Source organism: Stegastes partitus, unplaced genomic scaffold, assembly GCF_000690725.1.
Source record: "Stegastes partitus isolate 25-593 unplaced genomic scaffold, Stegastes_partitus-1.0.2 Scaffold51, whole genome shotgun sequence".
Classification (NCBI taxonomy): Eukaryota; Metazoa; Chordata; class Actinopteri; family Pomacentridae; genus Stegastes; species Stegastes partitus.
The window spans coordinates 864,006-882,062 of NW_007577782.1; the positions used below are offsets into that span (position 1 = coordinate 864,006).

The following is an 18,057-nucleotide window of genomic DNA, read 5'->3' on the forward strand; positions in this document are numbered from 1 at the left end:
TTCTTAGTTGATATTGGAGGGGTTTTGCTGTAGGAGTTCTTGCTGACCTGATCTGTAGCGGTCATCCCTGGTTCCTCCATTACGATGTGTTCTGCGGGAACGACGCTCACGATACCGGGACGAACTGGACGGTGCAGGAGCATGGCTGGAGGAACTAGGAGCGGGAGGCTGTATCTCATTCTTGGGGGGTGGAACTGTCAGATAAACACAACAAACACATTATTATAAACAGACTTAATGGGAACATTTCTGTGAACACAATACCCATGTTTCAAATCTGCTTATCTTCAGTGGTTTACCTTTTCACATTGGCTGCACTGAGGGACATGTACACTTTAAAAACCCTGTGACACCACTGCTGGGTGTGGTTACTGGTGCAGCAGAGGACATATCTGACCACCACAGTGATGCTGTCAGACGTTAAACAGACTTTGAAGTTTGGACAAGTGAGGGCACTGCTTTTCATTCTGGCTTTAAGTCACTTTTAAAACTTTCAGAAGCACAGACACTATACTGGTTGTTTGTGGAAAAAGGTGGACTTAATCAGTGGTTTTGTAAAATTTGGTACACGTCATAAAATTCTGGATAATTTACCGACTGGGTATCTGATATCAGAGGTTACTGGATAATTACATTTTTTATTATTTTGTTTAGATTATTTCATTGTCTCTGTTTCAAATGTAATTAGAACACTGTCATAATTTAAACTGGAAGGACACTTGCAGAGTGCAGTTCTTCACCAAGGCAAATGCCCTATCTCGCACTTGATCTGCATCCACACCAAAATTAACTGGGTTCTTTCTTTCACTTCTTTACTACATTTCCTGAAATTTGGCCTTGTAGTTTTTGTGCAATCTTATTGACAATAACACACAAACAAACAAGTGTCACTGAGACATTGTCTTTCGCTTTGGCAGAGGATTGTGTGAACCTGTGCCTCAATACCCTTGTTCTTGTTTGTAATGACAATATGTTCAAAACATATACATATCTAGTTGCCATTTGGAATGGGCCAAAATTTACTCTCCTGGGAGATTAGGTTACAGCCACAATGTCTTTATGTATCCTCTGTATGTCAGGACTTAAGGTAAACACCAAGCAAGTAGCAGTTAGAGGGAAATTAGCAGTAACACTGAACCACTAGGAGGCAGCAGTGAGCATCACGACATACAGTAATATTTAATAATAGTGACATTTATGGAAAATAACCATTAGCAGAGAATTTGCTGCAAATTACATGTAGTTTGCGTTACCCACAATTGTTCTGGCATGCAATCATGATTTAAACATCTTTTTTTTCTTTTGCAAAATAAATTTGCAGAGTGAAACTTGCATATAAATACAATGAGCATTGTCTACAAATACAAACAAAAAATTATATATCTCTGCTTGAGAAACATGAGAGAGCTGTGGGATACAGCGTTGTGTTTGCCCTGGTGAAACAAAAGGTGATGTGTCCTCACCTGGAGTCTGAATTATGAAGGGAGCCAGGAGTTTAGTCCTTTTCTTCTCATAGCCCTTCTGTGTAATGTCACCTGTAAAAGAAAAACAAAATATATCGTTGTTTTTGAAAGACTGAGCATCATAAGACAAACATCACTCGACTTACAGTCCTAATCTGAAAGAAAGGTTTTAAACACTCTATTTCAATGGAACATTTTGGTAGCAGCCCTTCCCCATTCAACATTGCATGAGGAATATCTAATCTAATTTCAATATTAATAATATTACTCTCATATGTTAAATTCATAAGAGAGATCAGATCTAATAGTGGTAAGACTCTGTTTAGCATCAACACACTCATTTAAGTACTGAACTCTTCATGGTTTCAAAATGGATTAAATGCTTTCTGAATGGGCTCAATCACCACCTGTTCAAACACAAAAATGTTGATAGAGGAAAGAGAGCGCAACAGAGAGGCAGGTAAGCAAAAAAAAATAAAACTAGTAAGGAAGAAGATGAAACACAGATGGATGCACACAGAGTTGTGTTAATCTCCAGAGATGGCTGAGGGCGTCAAACATGTGGCTCAGTTCCAGCTTCAACGAAGGGAAAAACAAAACAGGACTAAATTTGGAAACGTACGGAAGCGTGGGCAAGAGATGTAATGATTCAGAGACACTTAGTGAAAGCAGAAAGGTGTGGAAGATGAGGACAAGGAAGGTGGGAGATGCAAAGCGATAAAATGGAAATGATGACAGCACGGAGGAGAGATTAGGTGTGAACTGGATGACCGAGGTGAGTGACGGTGCATCAAGAGGACAGAGGAGGAGGAATCCTGAGTCACAGGGTTCACTTGGATCTGAGACAAGCAAAATGCCCCTTCGACGCCCCCTACAATCCCTCCTGCCGACAGCCCATCTGCATCTTCCTCCACCTCACCAGACCCAACACAGGCTGACTGAGATCTCTGCTGGCCCTGAAGCGATGCAGTGACTCTGCCAAACTCCACTGTGGGCAAAGCTGTCAGATTTTTAGACACATACTAAAAATCCATCTGGAGAGCCTGCACTCACTTTTCTAGTAGCTGTGCTGATCACTGATGATTCATTCAGTATGTCTGCCAGCGGCTGCCCTGGCTGCTCTCAAACCTCATCTTGATCACGAAAACTGCCTCAGTAACAAGGAACAAACCTTAATATGTGCATAGGAATGGGACAATCCTGTATATTAAGCAAAAATTTTGGCCAGTGTCTTTTGGCACTTCATGAGAAGCAGTCAGTTTTCTGCAGTTGTATCATCTCCTGAAGCTCCGAGCTTTAATCCCCGATTAAAAATTAGGCTTCTGAGACGCACAGTGATGAAAGGTAGAACGCTGTCTGACACCGATGTCGTCTCTTCCCAGTTACACAACAGACGACAATAGAGATTAGATGAGGATTTTCTGGAATCCTGACACGCTGCTAGGCATGCAGCTTCATATAGGACAGACCTAAGGCTGGGTAATATGGTTGAAATCAATCATTGATATTGATTATAAGAATATATCACAACTTCTGTCTTATTGGGATGAATTCAAAGTCTGATGAGGCAAAAAAAATGGTCAGATGATCACACAAATTGTCCACAAGCCAAAAGTTTAGCCAAGAATGAGCTCTCAGCCTCAAGCTAAATCTCACATTTTCAGCCAACGTAGACAACAAGTTCCTAAGTGGCCAGTGTCTGACAGTTTCTGTGAGCTTATATAGCTCTCTTTTTTCATTTACTATTTCTGTCACTTTTTATCCAAGCAGCTGCTTGCAACACTATGAATGCCTTCCAGCAGAGAAAGTGTGAAAATATGCACCATTATAACCATAGCTAAACAATACCAGGGGGCTGCCCTGGTAGGCAAATGGTTATAGTGGATGTCTCATAGCTGCAATGTCCCTGGTTTGATTGCAGTCAAGGACCTGGTCTGGGAGCACCTTGGAATCCTCCAGGAGGAACAGGAAAGTGGCTGCCACCGCAACCTGACTTCAGATAAGTGGAAGAAAATAAATGGATGGACCTGTGTTACACGTTATACCCCTCTCATTTAGCCATTATTTCCTGTCTGTCGCTTCACTTTCTATTTAACAAAGGCTAAATATGCCAAAATAATAAGCTTTAAAAAAAAATAAAATCCTGCTACACCCCCAAACAGTTCTAATTTTAAACACATTATACAAACCAGCTCTGACTGAGCATAAATCCTTAAAGTGCTCAGAAAAATTAAAAATGCAATTGAGAATTTCATGCCAACTTCATCTGCAGAGAAACATTGTGGTATGTGATTGAAAACTCTAACATGCAGCTACTACTGCATCTTGGAAACAGCAGCTTTGGAAATAAAATATATGTCTGTAAAATTCCCTTTGTCTAAAGAAAGAGTATGCAACTACAGAGAGTGACTCAGTTCAAAGTTGAAGCAGGATTTTTCACGTTAGTTGTGATGAATTTTTTAATGGATAATTTAGCTAACAATTACCTTTGACCTTCATTTTTGTTGGTTTTTCGCAAATAATTTCACCTAATATAGGGATAATTAAACCGTGTCTACTCATCTGACTGCATTTTTTTTTACTATGAAATTATGAAAATCAGATCCACTTTGCTTGCAATCACACCTTTGGACAACAGAAACATGATGCAACTACTCTACTTTGATACGACTCCACTCAAAGACAATACACAAACCCAACTCCTACATTTAACTGATGCATCTTAGCTTAATTCACATCATCCCAGTTCTTCAACCCAACAGACAAGACTGCACTGTTTCAAGCATTTGCATTTGCACATCTCGACGGATAAACCACAATGCTGCTGACATCACTACAGACAAGCTGGGAACAGCGAGAGTGCTCCTGTTTGGAGGATATTGCCTGAGAGCAACATAATATCTACTCAGGGACTGGGGCCTTTTTTTCTGGGGGAAAAAAAAATGGAAGAAAAGCAAACACTTCCATAAGTAATGCATGAACGGTACAGTTGGCTGCGCTCAGTCACATGATTTATTTTTAGCTTATGTGAACAGGCAGTTTCTCTGCAGAAAGACAGAGAGAGAGAGAGAGAGAGAGAGAGAGAGAGAGGGATGGAGTCAGTGATGGGGGAGGGGCTGGCATGGCATTAAATGAATCTCAAAGTAATCACTCTTCCATCTGGATGATTTGATATTCATCTGTTTTTTTATGCTTGCATCATCAGACTCCGGCAGTTGCAGCTGAAGGGTTAAACCTCTGAACAGGGAGAGCATCCCATGGGTGAACTTCAGGTGAGGAAGGCTGAATAATACAATAACAGAAAGGAAATGAAATGCGAAAACTGGTAGATGAGTAGGATCAGAAAAACTATTATGTATCTGGAAGCACCCTGACTGCCCTCGTATAAATGTATTTCAAAGAGTCTCTACCTGCCTGCCCACAATTTACACTCAAATAAACAGTCAAAGAAATCTGCTTAAGAGGCAAAGCACAGCTCTGCCGAGGAGATGAGGGCCTCACTCGTTAACCCACTTTCTCACAGTGACCCAGTCATGTCTGTCCTAATGGCTGAGGTCACAATCAAACTATTTCAGTGTTACAGTCAGGCTTTTCACGAGGCAGCTCCCCTCGTTCATCCTGGCTTGACAGTTGCATCGGTAAAGCAAACTTCACCTCAGAGCATATGTTGTCTTTTTCCACAATCTAGACAGAGAAACATGGGAGCCGAGCCTTCTCCCAGCCCCGCACACTCTCACACTTGCTAGCCTCGGATTATTTGAATTGCAGCAAGACAGCTCTCTCCTTCCACCCCACAGGCACTCAGTGTGAATAGTAATTAGCTACCGACCTCTATTCTCTTTCCCTGCTTCTTTCGCACCTTTCATCACATCTCACTCCATTGCTTCCTCAAGAAAACAATTTCAACTCATGTCAACACCTGCTCACCGAAAAATTACACGAACATTTGTTGCAATACTACAGCAGGAAACAGGGACTTCCAGCTGTTATCACACAGAAAACAGACAATTTCAAAGGTTTGCAGATAAGATTCCTACTACAACCACACGCCATTAAGCTCCAAGTCAGATCCTCCAAATGTAATCCCCCAAGTCAGTCATCACAACAGACATTGTAAGATCCAGAATGGCACATGGATTCCCCCCCTTTTTGGCACCGAGCCATCTCTTCCTTTGTCGATTGAGTTCAAGTGTGTTATTTTCATGGGGGGTTGTTGTTTATTTACCAAACCAAAGTTCCTGAGGCCTACAGAGACGGCACATTTTTTATCTGTAGAGCAAACATCCAACTAAAACCTCCCAACGGCCTCCTCGTACCAGCATCTCACTTACACAACCAGCCATGGGACACACACATCCTAGACATGTGACCAACAGTTTTGATGCAATTTATTGTTAAATGTAGAGGTAAGACGACTGTTTATGTTATGTTGGTAAGCTGTAAAATATGTCTTTAACACACATTCATGTTTCCTGACAAGGAGGTTGATGTCAGGCTCTACAGTACACCATCTTATGTCTTATATCTTATTTATATCTACCACCACACAACAAACACAGCACAGTCAATGTGACTGTTACATTTAGGATCATATATAGCTATTGTAACATAAAACTGATCACAGCAACATTTGTACTTGTGTATGTAAGTGGTAGAATTAGGAAGTCAGGGTTAGTCAAAGGTGCACATCTGATGGTTCTTCATGTCAGACATCTGGAGCGACTAGTGAATAAAAATAACTATAAGATAATTTAGTCAGATTACTTCTAACCTTTCAGAAACATCTACTTGAGATCAAGACACTTAAAATACATTCAATCCTGCCACACTGCACATTTAATGATAACATAATTGACTTGTTGTTCAGTCTGGATGTCAACCGAGGCCTGGACTTTGAGAGGCCCTCGTCTAGACTCTGACTGGGTCAGAAAAACAACTACAAAATCCTGACTTTCCTTCTATCAGTGTTTGAAGTCATTCTGTTTCAGATTTTTGCTGATGTTGTTTGCCACTGATGTGCTGTATCTACTGACGTCTAGTGAGCTTCAACTTGACATGCATCCCGACATCATTCTGCAACTAACACAACTTGATTAACTACGAAATTTATTCCCCTCAGTGATGGCGAGCCATCCAGGACTAAAGGCTGTAAACCAGCCCCACATCATAATGCTCTCTGCACCCGGTGTATGACAAGTGTGTTTTAGGAATTATGTGCATTATTATATAATTATTTTCTCTCATGTGATCCACCGTGTAGAGCTTGGCAAGCTACACGGTGAGTAACGCTGTATTAAGCCTTTAGCTGTTATTCTGGGCTGCTTTAGTAGAGTGTTTTTTGTTGTGCCTTTGGAGTCACTTTAGCTGGGCGGTCACAGTACTAAATTCATCTCCATTTATAGACTGTTTGTCTGTATGCAGACTGAGGAACATCTAAATCCTTTGCCATTACTCTACAAGCTTCTGAGATCTCTTTTTAGTGTGGCATTGTTCGCTTTAGCAGATTCTTCTTGTGAATAGCAAACTTATAATTAGTCAAAGTAACTCTAAACCACACCTCCACACCTTTTCCAACTCCCGGTTTGTTAACTCCCGTCTCTAGTTGGCTTTTGTTCATGTCATTAGATTACTAGTTCACATACTTGTTCCAACCGTCACTGTGAATGTTTTAACAGTCTATTCAGTATGGACAAGAACTATGTAATGAGTCTCATTAGCTTAAATAGTAGATTGTGTTTGTTGATAATTGTAACTTCAATGAACATCTGATTATATTTTAAGACAAATTTATACATAAATGTAAATGATTCAAAAGGGTTCACTTTTTTTTTCTTTCTTGGCACGGTACTTGCTGCCTAATCAGTTCAGAGTGCATGTTGATACAGAACTGCAAGTGTGTCAACAAGATAGTGCAACTGCCAAAAAGGGTGATAGTGTTACTCATAAACCTTATTGAGCTGTTATTAACTCTGTAACATTCATATTTTAAAATGTTCTTACCCTTTAAGTAAGTGTAAGACTGAAAAAACAAGCTATAAGATGTTTTTATGGCTGCACCATTTCAAAAAAAGGAAACATCCTACTTGTTTAGTGCAAACATTTCATACGTACGTCTCTCAAATTCGACCTCACAAATGTGCTGTCATGTGTAGTGATTAACCATGTGCAATTTATTATCGTTTCAGAATGTAAACTATAAAGACTCACCAAAAAGAGGGCAAGTCTTGGTTTTGCATTCGTTCACTACGCATCACATTCCTTAAAGAGAAGCTGAATGTGTACCTTTATTGACTCAGACAATGGAACTGGAATTACAGGCAACGGTGAGTGAAAGAAATGCTTTAAAAAAGCCTAAAGCCCTAATACACACACGCACATTTTCTCTGCAAGTCACAAGTTCTCTCCCTCTGAAATAGCAAGCAGGGTGCGGCCAACTCAGGTAACAGCGCGAATCATGTTTCCCTCCACACGCTCATTATACTCAACTCAGACGGAGAGTGACGACACGCACACGCAGGCCCTCGAGGGCCAGCAGAAGTAATAACAAGATCTAGAAAGCAGAAGAGCAAATAAGTGCAATAAGTTAACTGAAATGAAGCTGTGACTCAGCCACTGGCTCCCCTCCACCTCATGTTGTCAACTTTTTCCTCAGTCTGCAGCAGAGTGGAAGGTGAAGGCGTGGCTGGCACACCTGACACTCTACACTTCACATACTGGCAAAGCAGTTACAAACACTAAATTAACACCAACAAGCCCATATCCTCCTACAGGATTTACACAACCCTGTCAGACACTGTGATTAGGCCGTGACAGTTATGACAAAGGGCGTAACATAAGTGATACATGTCTCTGAAGCAACATCTAAATTCAGAGAAAGATGGTGTTTGGGAGATGTTGTTTATTACCATCTACAAAAAAAATAAATAAAAAAAAAAAAAAAAAATACCAGGTGACAGTTTGTACTTGAGGGAAAGTTGTGTAAAACTGTCACTGAACTGCCTGGTGAGTAGATGCTGCAGCCAAGTCAAGTCCAGTCAAGTTTTGTTTGCACTGCCCACTTCAGCATTCATCTAACTGTGCTTAGCAACAGCAGTGGCTCCTGACCCAGCCCGTACACTGTAGAAAACAGGAAAATATGAAAGAACCCTATGAAAAGAGCTTTAAAATGGTGAAAGGGCATGAGAAAAGCCTCAGGGAATGTGTGGTATAGCTGATGAGATCAGGGCAGTTAGCCTGACTGGTTTACAAACCATTTTTTGCCACTTTTCTCATCCATCATGTAAAGATTTTACTCTCCAAATTCATTGCTGAGACCTGGTGAGGCTGTACCTGTATAGTAACCTCTTTTTTGTTTTTGCTTAAATAGTTGGATTAAAGTCTGGGATTGTGTACAATCTGTCTGATCTCTTGACTGCATGTGTCACTTGCCTGACCCCAAATTAAAATAACTGAAAGAATTTAAACACTTGAGCTACTTGAGAACATTTGAGAATACTTAAAGCAGCACACAAAAAAGTAATGAAAGTGCAGAGGGACTCAGTAGCAATGTCCTTATTTAAAGGCCTGATCCTTAGAAAGATGCAGCTCATGACTTGAAAGCATGGCTGAACCTGCTCCTCCTCCCTAAATGACACAGTCTGGCCTCAGAGCGACCGGAAAAAAAACAGGCACTCCTCACCAGCTCAACACCAAAAATTTCCAAAGGGCGGGCTCCCTGATGCACATGTCTACAATGTGAACGCTTGCTTCGCATATAGACACCTGGCAAATGGTTGACCAGACTTTGGTAGACATACAAACATAACATGTCAGCATATTTCAAGGCCTTCCTGGTTGAAGAGGATCAGCTAAATGTGGTCGTTGGCCTGAATCGTATAAATTAGACAAGATACAACTACATTTTGTCAGCATATTTGGAAAAGCAAAGGCTTCATGATGAGGGTTTTTCTGACTCTTCAAGGAAGGTTTCAGGATTCCTCCAAATAGATTTTAGTCAGAGCAAAAGAAGAATCACCAGTGCCAAAATGATAAAAATGGATCATTTTGTTTTAAAAACGAACATTGTTGACCTGTTTTGGTAACAGGGCTTTCATTTGCTCAAGCATAATAAATATTTTTGTTTATCAAATGGTCAGAAATAACAGTGAATGACTTCAGTGGCTTAAATGTCTGCTTAATAAGGTACCACAGACTCATCGTCTTTATGTAGACGATCATGCTTACTGTCGTGCATAGTCAGGCCCATTCTGAGCACGGAAAAACCCTGCATGTTTCCTCTGTAATGGCTTTAACAGCTTAGCCCAGCATTCAATTGTGTTGCTGGATATGCAGCTTCAACATATGGTTGTTTTAATCTGAAAAGGGTTTATGGAAAATTCACAAACTAAAAGTGTGTGTGAGGTTTGGGGGGCAGGGAGTTGGGGCACCACATGGGCCATGTCCATAGCAACCAGGCCCTTGTGTGCTGCATGAGGGAACATGAGATGTAAAACCATGGTGACGATGCAGGCAAGCACCAATCCATGAGGGTATCGACTAACACGTGAAACACACCATGAAACATTGAAATGAAGAGTAACATGAAATACGTTTACAGAAGCAAGCTGCTTGTCATTTGTTCATTTTATAGCTGAATTTATTTAGTGAGCTTATAGAGAATTCATCAACAACAACATGCATAGTTTTGTCCAACCTGCTGATTAAAACTTACAAAAATGTGGTTTCCAACAATATAAACAGCTAAAGAAAAACTGAATTAAAAATTAAGAGATTGTTTGGCATTTTAGCTTGATAAAGGACTTAAACGATTAAAATAGCGAGCAGTTCATTTTCTGCAAATCAAGTTTAGCTGTAGTTGTAACTGAAACTGTTTAGATTTTAATTTATATGTGAATATTTATATTTTTAACACTTCACAAGATTTATTGCAACATTAGTACACTAAGAAAATAGTTCTTTGTTGCTGCCCCTGTTCACTTGCTTCATTAGAGGCTTACAACCACAGTAACAGCATTAGTGAGTTTGGTCAGTTTGACATGAAGGAGAAAGTAATTTGTAAACTTGAAGAGAAACTTGGATTAAATGGCAGTGCACTCACTGGTTTGAGGCACGTGCTGCAGGCAATTCGACTGCTACTTCTACTTGGTACTTTTAAATAATTCAGTGAACAGCACAGTGACCTGACCACTACTTACTCCTCTCTCTCCACCACTGTCACCATCACCGTGGCATTTATTTGAGTTGTGTAACTTTTAGTTACCAGCTGCCAAGTAAGAAAACCAATAGATCAGAGTGGGTTAGATTCTAATTATCAGAGGGTGTTGTGAAACACAACTTAGCAGCCAAATGAGGTTGAGAGCCCACCTAAGGTTCAGTGTAAACTTGAAAGTGAGATGGTTCAGCTAGCCAGCTGACAGTGCGTGTCTGTGTGGAGGTGTGCGCTGGAGTCTCATCTAAATAATTCAGTCCTTTTTTGTACACAAAGCTCCAATGCATTCTTAGCAATGTGCAGTGTTTGTACATGGGACTGTGTTCATGCGGAAATTGGACACATAAGGTTTTATATTAAAAAATTGAATCCTGCTGTTGTGTTTTTGTGCAAGTGCCACAGCAGTCTGTCTTTTCATGGTGTAGGACCAAGTCTGTGGCCTGGAGCGCTGAAGATCAGAGGACAGCTCCTCTGCAACAGTTAATGAGCTTTTAAACAGATAGGCTAAATCAGCTTCCTTCCTGTCCCCATCAATGCTGCGTCTAAACACACACACACAAATAAATGCCACTGTAAGCTCTGTAGCACATACGCACACACACTCAGTGTTTTCTGACCCATAAGCCTTCGAAGATAAAGCTGGCAATATTCTATTGTTTTCCTATTGTCAACGAATCCTGTGAAAACACCACAACCAACAATGAATTTATCTTTGCGACAATTATTATCCGTTCATCCAAAGCCTGATATATATTCCTGAGCACCAAATACCTCCAGTGTCATCCAAAAACAGCTAAAAACAAATTACTGAGGGGTGACCTGATGGCTGTGTGGTAAGGGTGCATGCCACGCGGACAATCCCCCGATTCGACGTCAGGCCAGATGGACCTTTGTTGCATGGCATTCTTCTGCTCTCGTTCCCGCATTTGTACTGCACTATCTAATATTGGCAAAAAATAACAACTGTTAAAAACAAATCAATGAGTCACACAGTTGCGCTGAGTGATATGGTCCTCTTGTTTTGAGTGATATGGTTCTCTTTAAGTTAGAAGAGAAGAAATGCTGCGTTTATATTTTTGTGCAGTGTACTTTTCATTTTAAGTCACTGTGAGATTAACTTTGGTGCTGTAAACACTTCCTCATTGGAATTCTTTACAGCTATCTATCCATCTATCTATCTGTCTGTCTGTCTGTCTGTCTGTCTGTCTGACTATCTATCTATCTGTCCATCTATCTATCTATCTATCTATCTATCTATCTATCTGTCTGTCCATCTATCTATCTATCTGCCACAGACTGGACAGCAAAAGTGAAAAGCTGGGTTGCTTTGGGCTTAGAATAACGTCACTAAATCACACAAGCCTCATCCTTTAAAAACGTGTCTTATTTATCTTTGTGGAGGGGAAACCTAAAATAATACAGCAGTAGGGGTGAAGAGAAGAAAACTAAGAGAAATCATTGGTGGTGGGTGGGAGTGAGGGAGAGATCCCCAGCAGCAGTCCTGGCCCAGTGTGACTCACAGGCTAAATGAGCCAGGCGTGTTGCCCCCTGATGCTCTGTGACCTAGATTGAGAGACGCAGGCAGGACTATAATCTCTCATTCCTATCCCGCTCTCTCAGTATGGAACAGGCTGCCGACATGAAAACCTGCCTCTCCTCTGCATCGCCGCAGACAGACAGCAGTACGCATGCTGCTCACTAGAAAATCCATACATCCACTTATCAGTCTGCCCGCTACAGCAGGGACTGGGACAGCGATCAAATTATGGAACAGAGGAGCATTACTACATGTAACTGCAATCTGCGTGGAACTGTCTGTTTACCAGACATGTGATGCATTTATAGTCACACACAGCCGTGTACAACACAACAGTGCAGATGGCATGCATCACTGTTCATGTGTGGCGCTGGGTATCTTTTGAAAGTGCCAAAATGACATCAGAGTTTCAACACTAATACCGAAACACTAGCTTACTTTAGTCATGCTAGCAGCATATCTATAGGGACTACATCCTCAGTTTGACAGTATAATAAAAAAAATCTCAACCACTATCTAATGCATTTAAACAAAAATCTGCACAGACACTCGTGATCCTCAGAGGACAACTCTTGTCCTCCAATGTCATCCATAGGTTCAAATCCTAGTTAGTTTATGACCAAAACACTGCAACACTGATGACTCTTCACCAGCCTCACGTGTACTCTGAGTGTAGTGCTAATTAGCAAATGAAACTAAGATGAAGGTTATGGTAAACATTGTATCATCCAGACATCACAACATTGGCCCATAGCATATCTTAATAATCTTAGCATGCTAGTGTGAGCATTTAGCTCAAAGCGCCACTAGTGCAGCCTCACAGGTTCACTAACACACACGCTTAGTCTTTTTATATATCTTTTTTTTACATTGAAGAACATAAACAGCATTCTACAATAGAACTGCAATGATTAATTAGCTGTCAACTATTAAATTAATTGTTATCTATTTTAATAATAAACAAGTTTGTTGTTGGTTTGAGTAGTTGAAAAAAAAGTAAGATTCCTGATTCCTGAACCTTAAAACGGGAAACAAAAATTATATTTTTTATGTTTTTTGTCTTGTCTTTGTTGTTGTTGTTGTTTTTTACTAATTTATTAAAATAAACTCTATGGGTTGTGGACAAAACAAGACGTTTGGGGGCTTCATCTTGGACTTTGGGAAAAACTGAAAGCCCAAACATTTTTTCCAATTTTGAGACATTTAAAAGACCAAACAACTAATCGACGATGAAAATAACTATGCCTGACTGAACAGTAGTCAAATACAATTACAAATCTGAGTGAAAGACAGATTTCTGAGACCATTGCCTTGTACTGACTGACCTCTAGCGTGAACAGCGTCTGTACAAAGTGAATTTTCTGTGGTCATTTTTAACTATCAGCCTTTGTCAATTTCACACAATGTAAATACAGGAGCTGCAGACACTTTGATGCCCACACACTCTCAGGCTGAGCAGCTTATACAGTTGTGGTTCAGTGCTCTAAATTCCAGTCCGGTTCAATCACCAAGTCTTTGACCCCCTGAAAGGTTTTCTTTGTGTCCTTACAGTCATGGAGGTTAAAGTAGGTGGAGTTGTTCTCTCTCTCCGTTGCTCGCTCACAGACACACTTGCACACAAATGCAGACAGGCACTGCAGCCCTCAACTATTTCTGTAAAAGAAAAAAACTGCTGATGCACATTTTCCTCTGTTTGTTGCTAGGGGAGTCCCATCTATGGGGACAACAATGGGGGGATTGTTGCCATGTAAAAGATATCCATGAGAAAGCTTCAGACTCGTTGGACATCCAGCTGCTGCTTGTGCCACCAGCGTTGTACGAGCTGAGTGCATGTTGAGCAGACGGCAAAGGTGCCTCATCACACTAGAAGCTGCGGACACAGAAGCGGGGCATCTGGACAGCACCAAGCCTTTTCATTAGCTGGAGAATCGTGTCTGATCTTGAATTACAAATTATGCTGTCATGGTCCTCCTCCAGCAGAGGGATGGGGGGTGTCACCTTACCGCTCAGTCACACTTTAAAGACTTAAACCGTCACAGGTAACTCATAATGTACACAAAGCTTTCTGCTGGTTCAACAGATATGCTGCAGCTGCTCCAGGCAGTCTATCTGACCAGAGCAACACAGGAGCCACGCGCAACTTATAACAAAGCAAAAACACAGGAGACTGCAAGCCCTGAAGGTCGAGTCATAATTATTTCCAAATTCATCAGACTATTCAAAATACCCAGATGAAAGATATTCCATTCATTGCCCTTTAAAAAAGGATTCTGAAACCATTTATCAGATTGCACTAACATGTGACTCTTTCCTGACCCAAATAAAGATGGCAGCTGGAAGTGATAGGTGTTCAGTTTGACAACAAACAAAAATAAAGTTAATTAGTTACTTTCTTCTAAACACTGTAGGCTATTTATGTTGTACTTTAACAAAAAAAATACATATTCATAGTTTTCATGTTAACTTCAACTCAACTATGGGTAGAGTACATTTTATTACCTTAAAACCTGATAGATAAATGATGGATATAATGTGAACTTTAGAGATGCAGTATGACTTGGGATTCAGGATGCGGGTATAAGCCTGCCGTTGGCTGCTCATTTCAGCCAGTTTTCTCCTCTCCTTCCACTATCTACATGTTACCCTTTTCAAAATCCACGTTCCCACAGGAAACAACAACAACCTTCAGTCCAGCAGCCCACCATAAGAACAATGACACTGAGGTGCAGCCCTGCCATTATACTGGGCTGGCTGAGCAAGACTACTGGAGATGTGACTTGGATTTGATGACACTTTTTCGTGCTGTTTAATCAATCAAGACAAAATGAATCTTTGGCAGTTTTGACAGCTTTTGATTTTGTAATCAATATTTTTTACTTTAATCGATTAATCAGAAGAATCAGGTATTCAACTGACAAACTCTGTCTACTTGTTTGATATAGTTCTAAATATGGTGCCAGGCTATTTTTGTTATGGTCTGCCAAATTCTCACTGAATGCTTGACTTAAAACTCTAAAAACTTGATACATCTAGGACTCAAACAAAGTTGGCAAAAGTCATTTTACAATCACAATGCTCCTATTTGGGTTCTATGACACTTAACATTAAGCACAGGTAGAGCTTCACCATACCACAGAGCTCAAACCTCACACCACAGCATGTTAATTCATCTGTTACCAGTCTCCCCTACATTCTTCACAAACAAGCTCATTGTAGTTTAATGACGAGCAGTGTTTCATCGTAATAATAATGACTGCCTAATTACTTCATTCCATTACATATTTTACACTTGATTACACAGTTATTTCCCACCATCCAATGCCTCTCACCTCTGTTAAGTGAGTAGAACATACAGCGAACATCCAATCCTCCATTATCCACCCTCATTATAACTCTGCTGATTGGAGTCTATTATTAACTACAGCACACACTCTACCCTCAGTAACTCAGGTCTGAACAGGTCACAGCCACTATCTGCGACACTGTAAATTTTACAAACTGAGACCAGTCTGTCAAGGTAAACCTATACCTGAGAACGTTAAGAAGGTTTTCAAGAGTCATAGTATTGCTTTGTTAAACTGATCGTTTTTACATCATGCAATTAAATAACAAAAAGGGATACAGTTAGTTCTTATAAATACTAAAATCTGGAAAAAATAACAGAAAAAAATTGCTGAGATCCACAGTATGGCTGCAAATAACAAATATTTTCATTGTTGATAAATTGGCTGATTATTTTCTCAGGTAAAAGATTAGGTAACTCAAATTAGAAAGAAAACTCAAATTAAGAAAAATACTCTATAGAAGATGGAATCAGACTTTTTTCAGAGTTATCGATTTTCAAAATGATTGATTTATATTTCACAACTAATCGATTACTCATTGCAGATCCAATCTAACGTTGGTTGTGCGGGACAGATGACCAACTGTTTTCTAAGTTGAAACCTGAGTGATGTGGCTTTTGATGAATGAAAGCGAAAACGATCATGTCACCAATTCAGTTTCTCCTACAAAGTAAAAAAAACTGACATAATACAAGTTCAGTAACGTAGGGATACAGTTTCACTCGAGGTTCTCTCTTATGACATGAAGTTTCACCTGTCCTCCTGCATGGTCAGGGCAGCTCCAAGTATCTGTGTGTGTCTGTGGTGGCATAGGGACTGAGGCATCATTAGTGGCCCATACTTCCCCCTGCTTGGCTCTCTATGTGAAACATAACATTACTCATCCACCCCCGGGCACCTGAGAACTGCACAGCACCAATCAAGTTGCTGCACAGTGATTCACAGTGTGAGGAGGAGACTTGCATAACAGCCAGCTCCATATTCCTGTTTTCCCACAGTCATTCTTATTAAACAAATAACCCTTCTATATCTGCTGCAGTTCAGTGTTCAGCCTCCGAGAATATCACAGTCAAGTGCTGGATGGGACACAGCATCATTTGGTGTCCACTGATGTCTGAGCCTGCACACACACACACGCACACACACACACACACACACACACTCATAAAAGGCCTCCAGGATGATAAAGTTGACCCATTTTGTGTTTGAGTGTAAATGTCCATACAACTGTGATAATAAGCATTGTATGTTATACATGTAAGTAGAAAATGGGGATCAAAATCAAGAATTTGGAAGGAAAAAAAAAAAAGACTAAAACCAGCCAGATGACTAACACCAAACATATATTTGTTCAATGCATGTGTCGCAGCCCATACGAATAATAACCCCTATGATCTATAAAAGCAGCAAGGACAGCTGATGGACAAATAGCAGCTTAAAAGGAGGTCAGTGTGTTTTCATCATTTCTTGCAGTCGTGCCCCGATCCACTGCAGTAAACACTGAGTCTCACCCAGCTGACACAGGACGGCTGTTTGAGGCTGCTTCCATGTAAACACGCTCAGGATCCACACTTAACTCCAGCTTGCATCAATCAAAGCCGCAGCTCCAACTATCTAACTCGCCGTACGTACACCCTACCTTCGGATAGCTCCAGATCCAACTCCGCCAGCTGGTCCCTGACCTCTTTAGGCAGAGCCGACAGATCAACGCCGCGGTCGGCCATCGTTGGAAGCACAGCAGCCTGCGGGGTGTTTGCGATATCTCGAGTGACAGCAGGTACAGTCCAGCATGAAGCTACGAGAGGAGAACAAAATAATCAAGATGTAGTAGCGGTGGTGTTTACTCCATCTTCGCGACTCCCCGACACCGCCATGACTGTAGGAGATGGGAACAACTCGCCAGAGGAGTCCGTCAGTCACATGACCGGGGCTGATGGTAATTGCTGTGACACGATGGTAGGATAAAGCGGACTCTCTGCTCCCTCTGCTGTCGTGTTTTTTTACAGCTGGGAGACAAAGCAGCATTCCTCCTGAGCCCACTCACCTGCCACCCTGCCCTCAGGTGGAGACGACAGCGCCGCTCTGAGCCTCAGTGTGCTTCCAAGCGTCAGTCACGCAGCAAACGTCCGATTTTCCCCAAAAAAGAAGTACTCGGTGACGTTTGAAAAAACAAATAGCAAAGAAAAAAACATTTGAGTAACATTTAACCTTTGGTGAAGTTATTGTCAAAGTCCACAACAACTATTCAAAACGTAATAATGAAAAATATTACGTTTCCTACGTAGTAAAAAAAGATTTTTAACCAATTTATCAGATTGCTCCACAGTTGGACTCTTCCCAAACCCAAACAAAGATGGCGCCCAGAAATACTCAATGTAGTTTTTTATGTGCTCCAATCAAATGTGCAAATGTGGCTTTCATTGCTCTCTACCTGGCAAGCTTTTTTTTTTAAACTGTTAATTAATTTGTTATAAACTACAGTATTTCATTTTAACTCCAACTCAT

At 40.8% G+C, this 18,057-nt stretch overlaps 1 protein-coding gene across 1 annotated transcript in view; it reads right to left on the reverse strand.

Moving 5' to 3' along the window:
* The window catches only part of dip2bb (disco-interacting protein 2 homolog Bb), a 45,632-nt gene extending 28,190 nt beyond the window's left edge, over positions 1-17,442 (reverse strand). The window contains exons 1-3 of the mRNA XM_008307015.1: positions 17,192-17,442; positions 1,464-1,535; positions 48-194 (exon numbers count right to left, since the gene is read on the reverse strand). Coding sequence (XP_008305237.1) covers positions 48-194; positions 1,464-1,535; positions 17,192-17,276 — 304 coding nt within the window. The 5' untranslated portion in view covers positions 17,277-17,442. The remainder of the gene's footprint in view (positions 1-47; positions 195-1,463; positions 1,536-17,191) is intronic.
* Between the last annotated feature and the right edge of the window lie 615 nt (positions 17,443-18,057).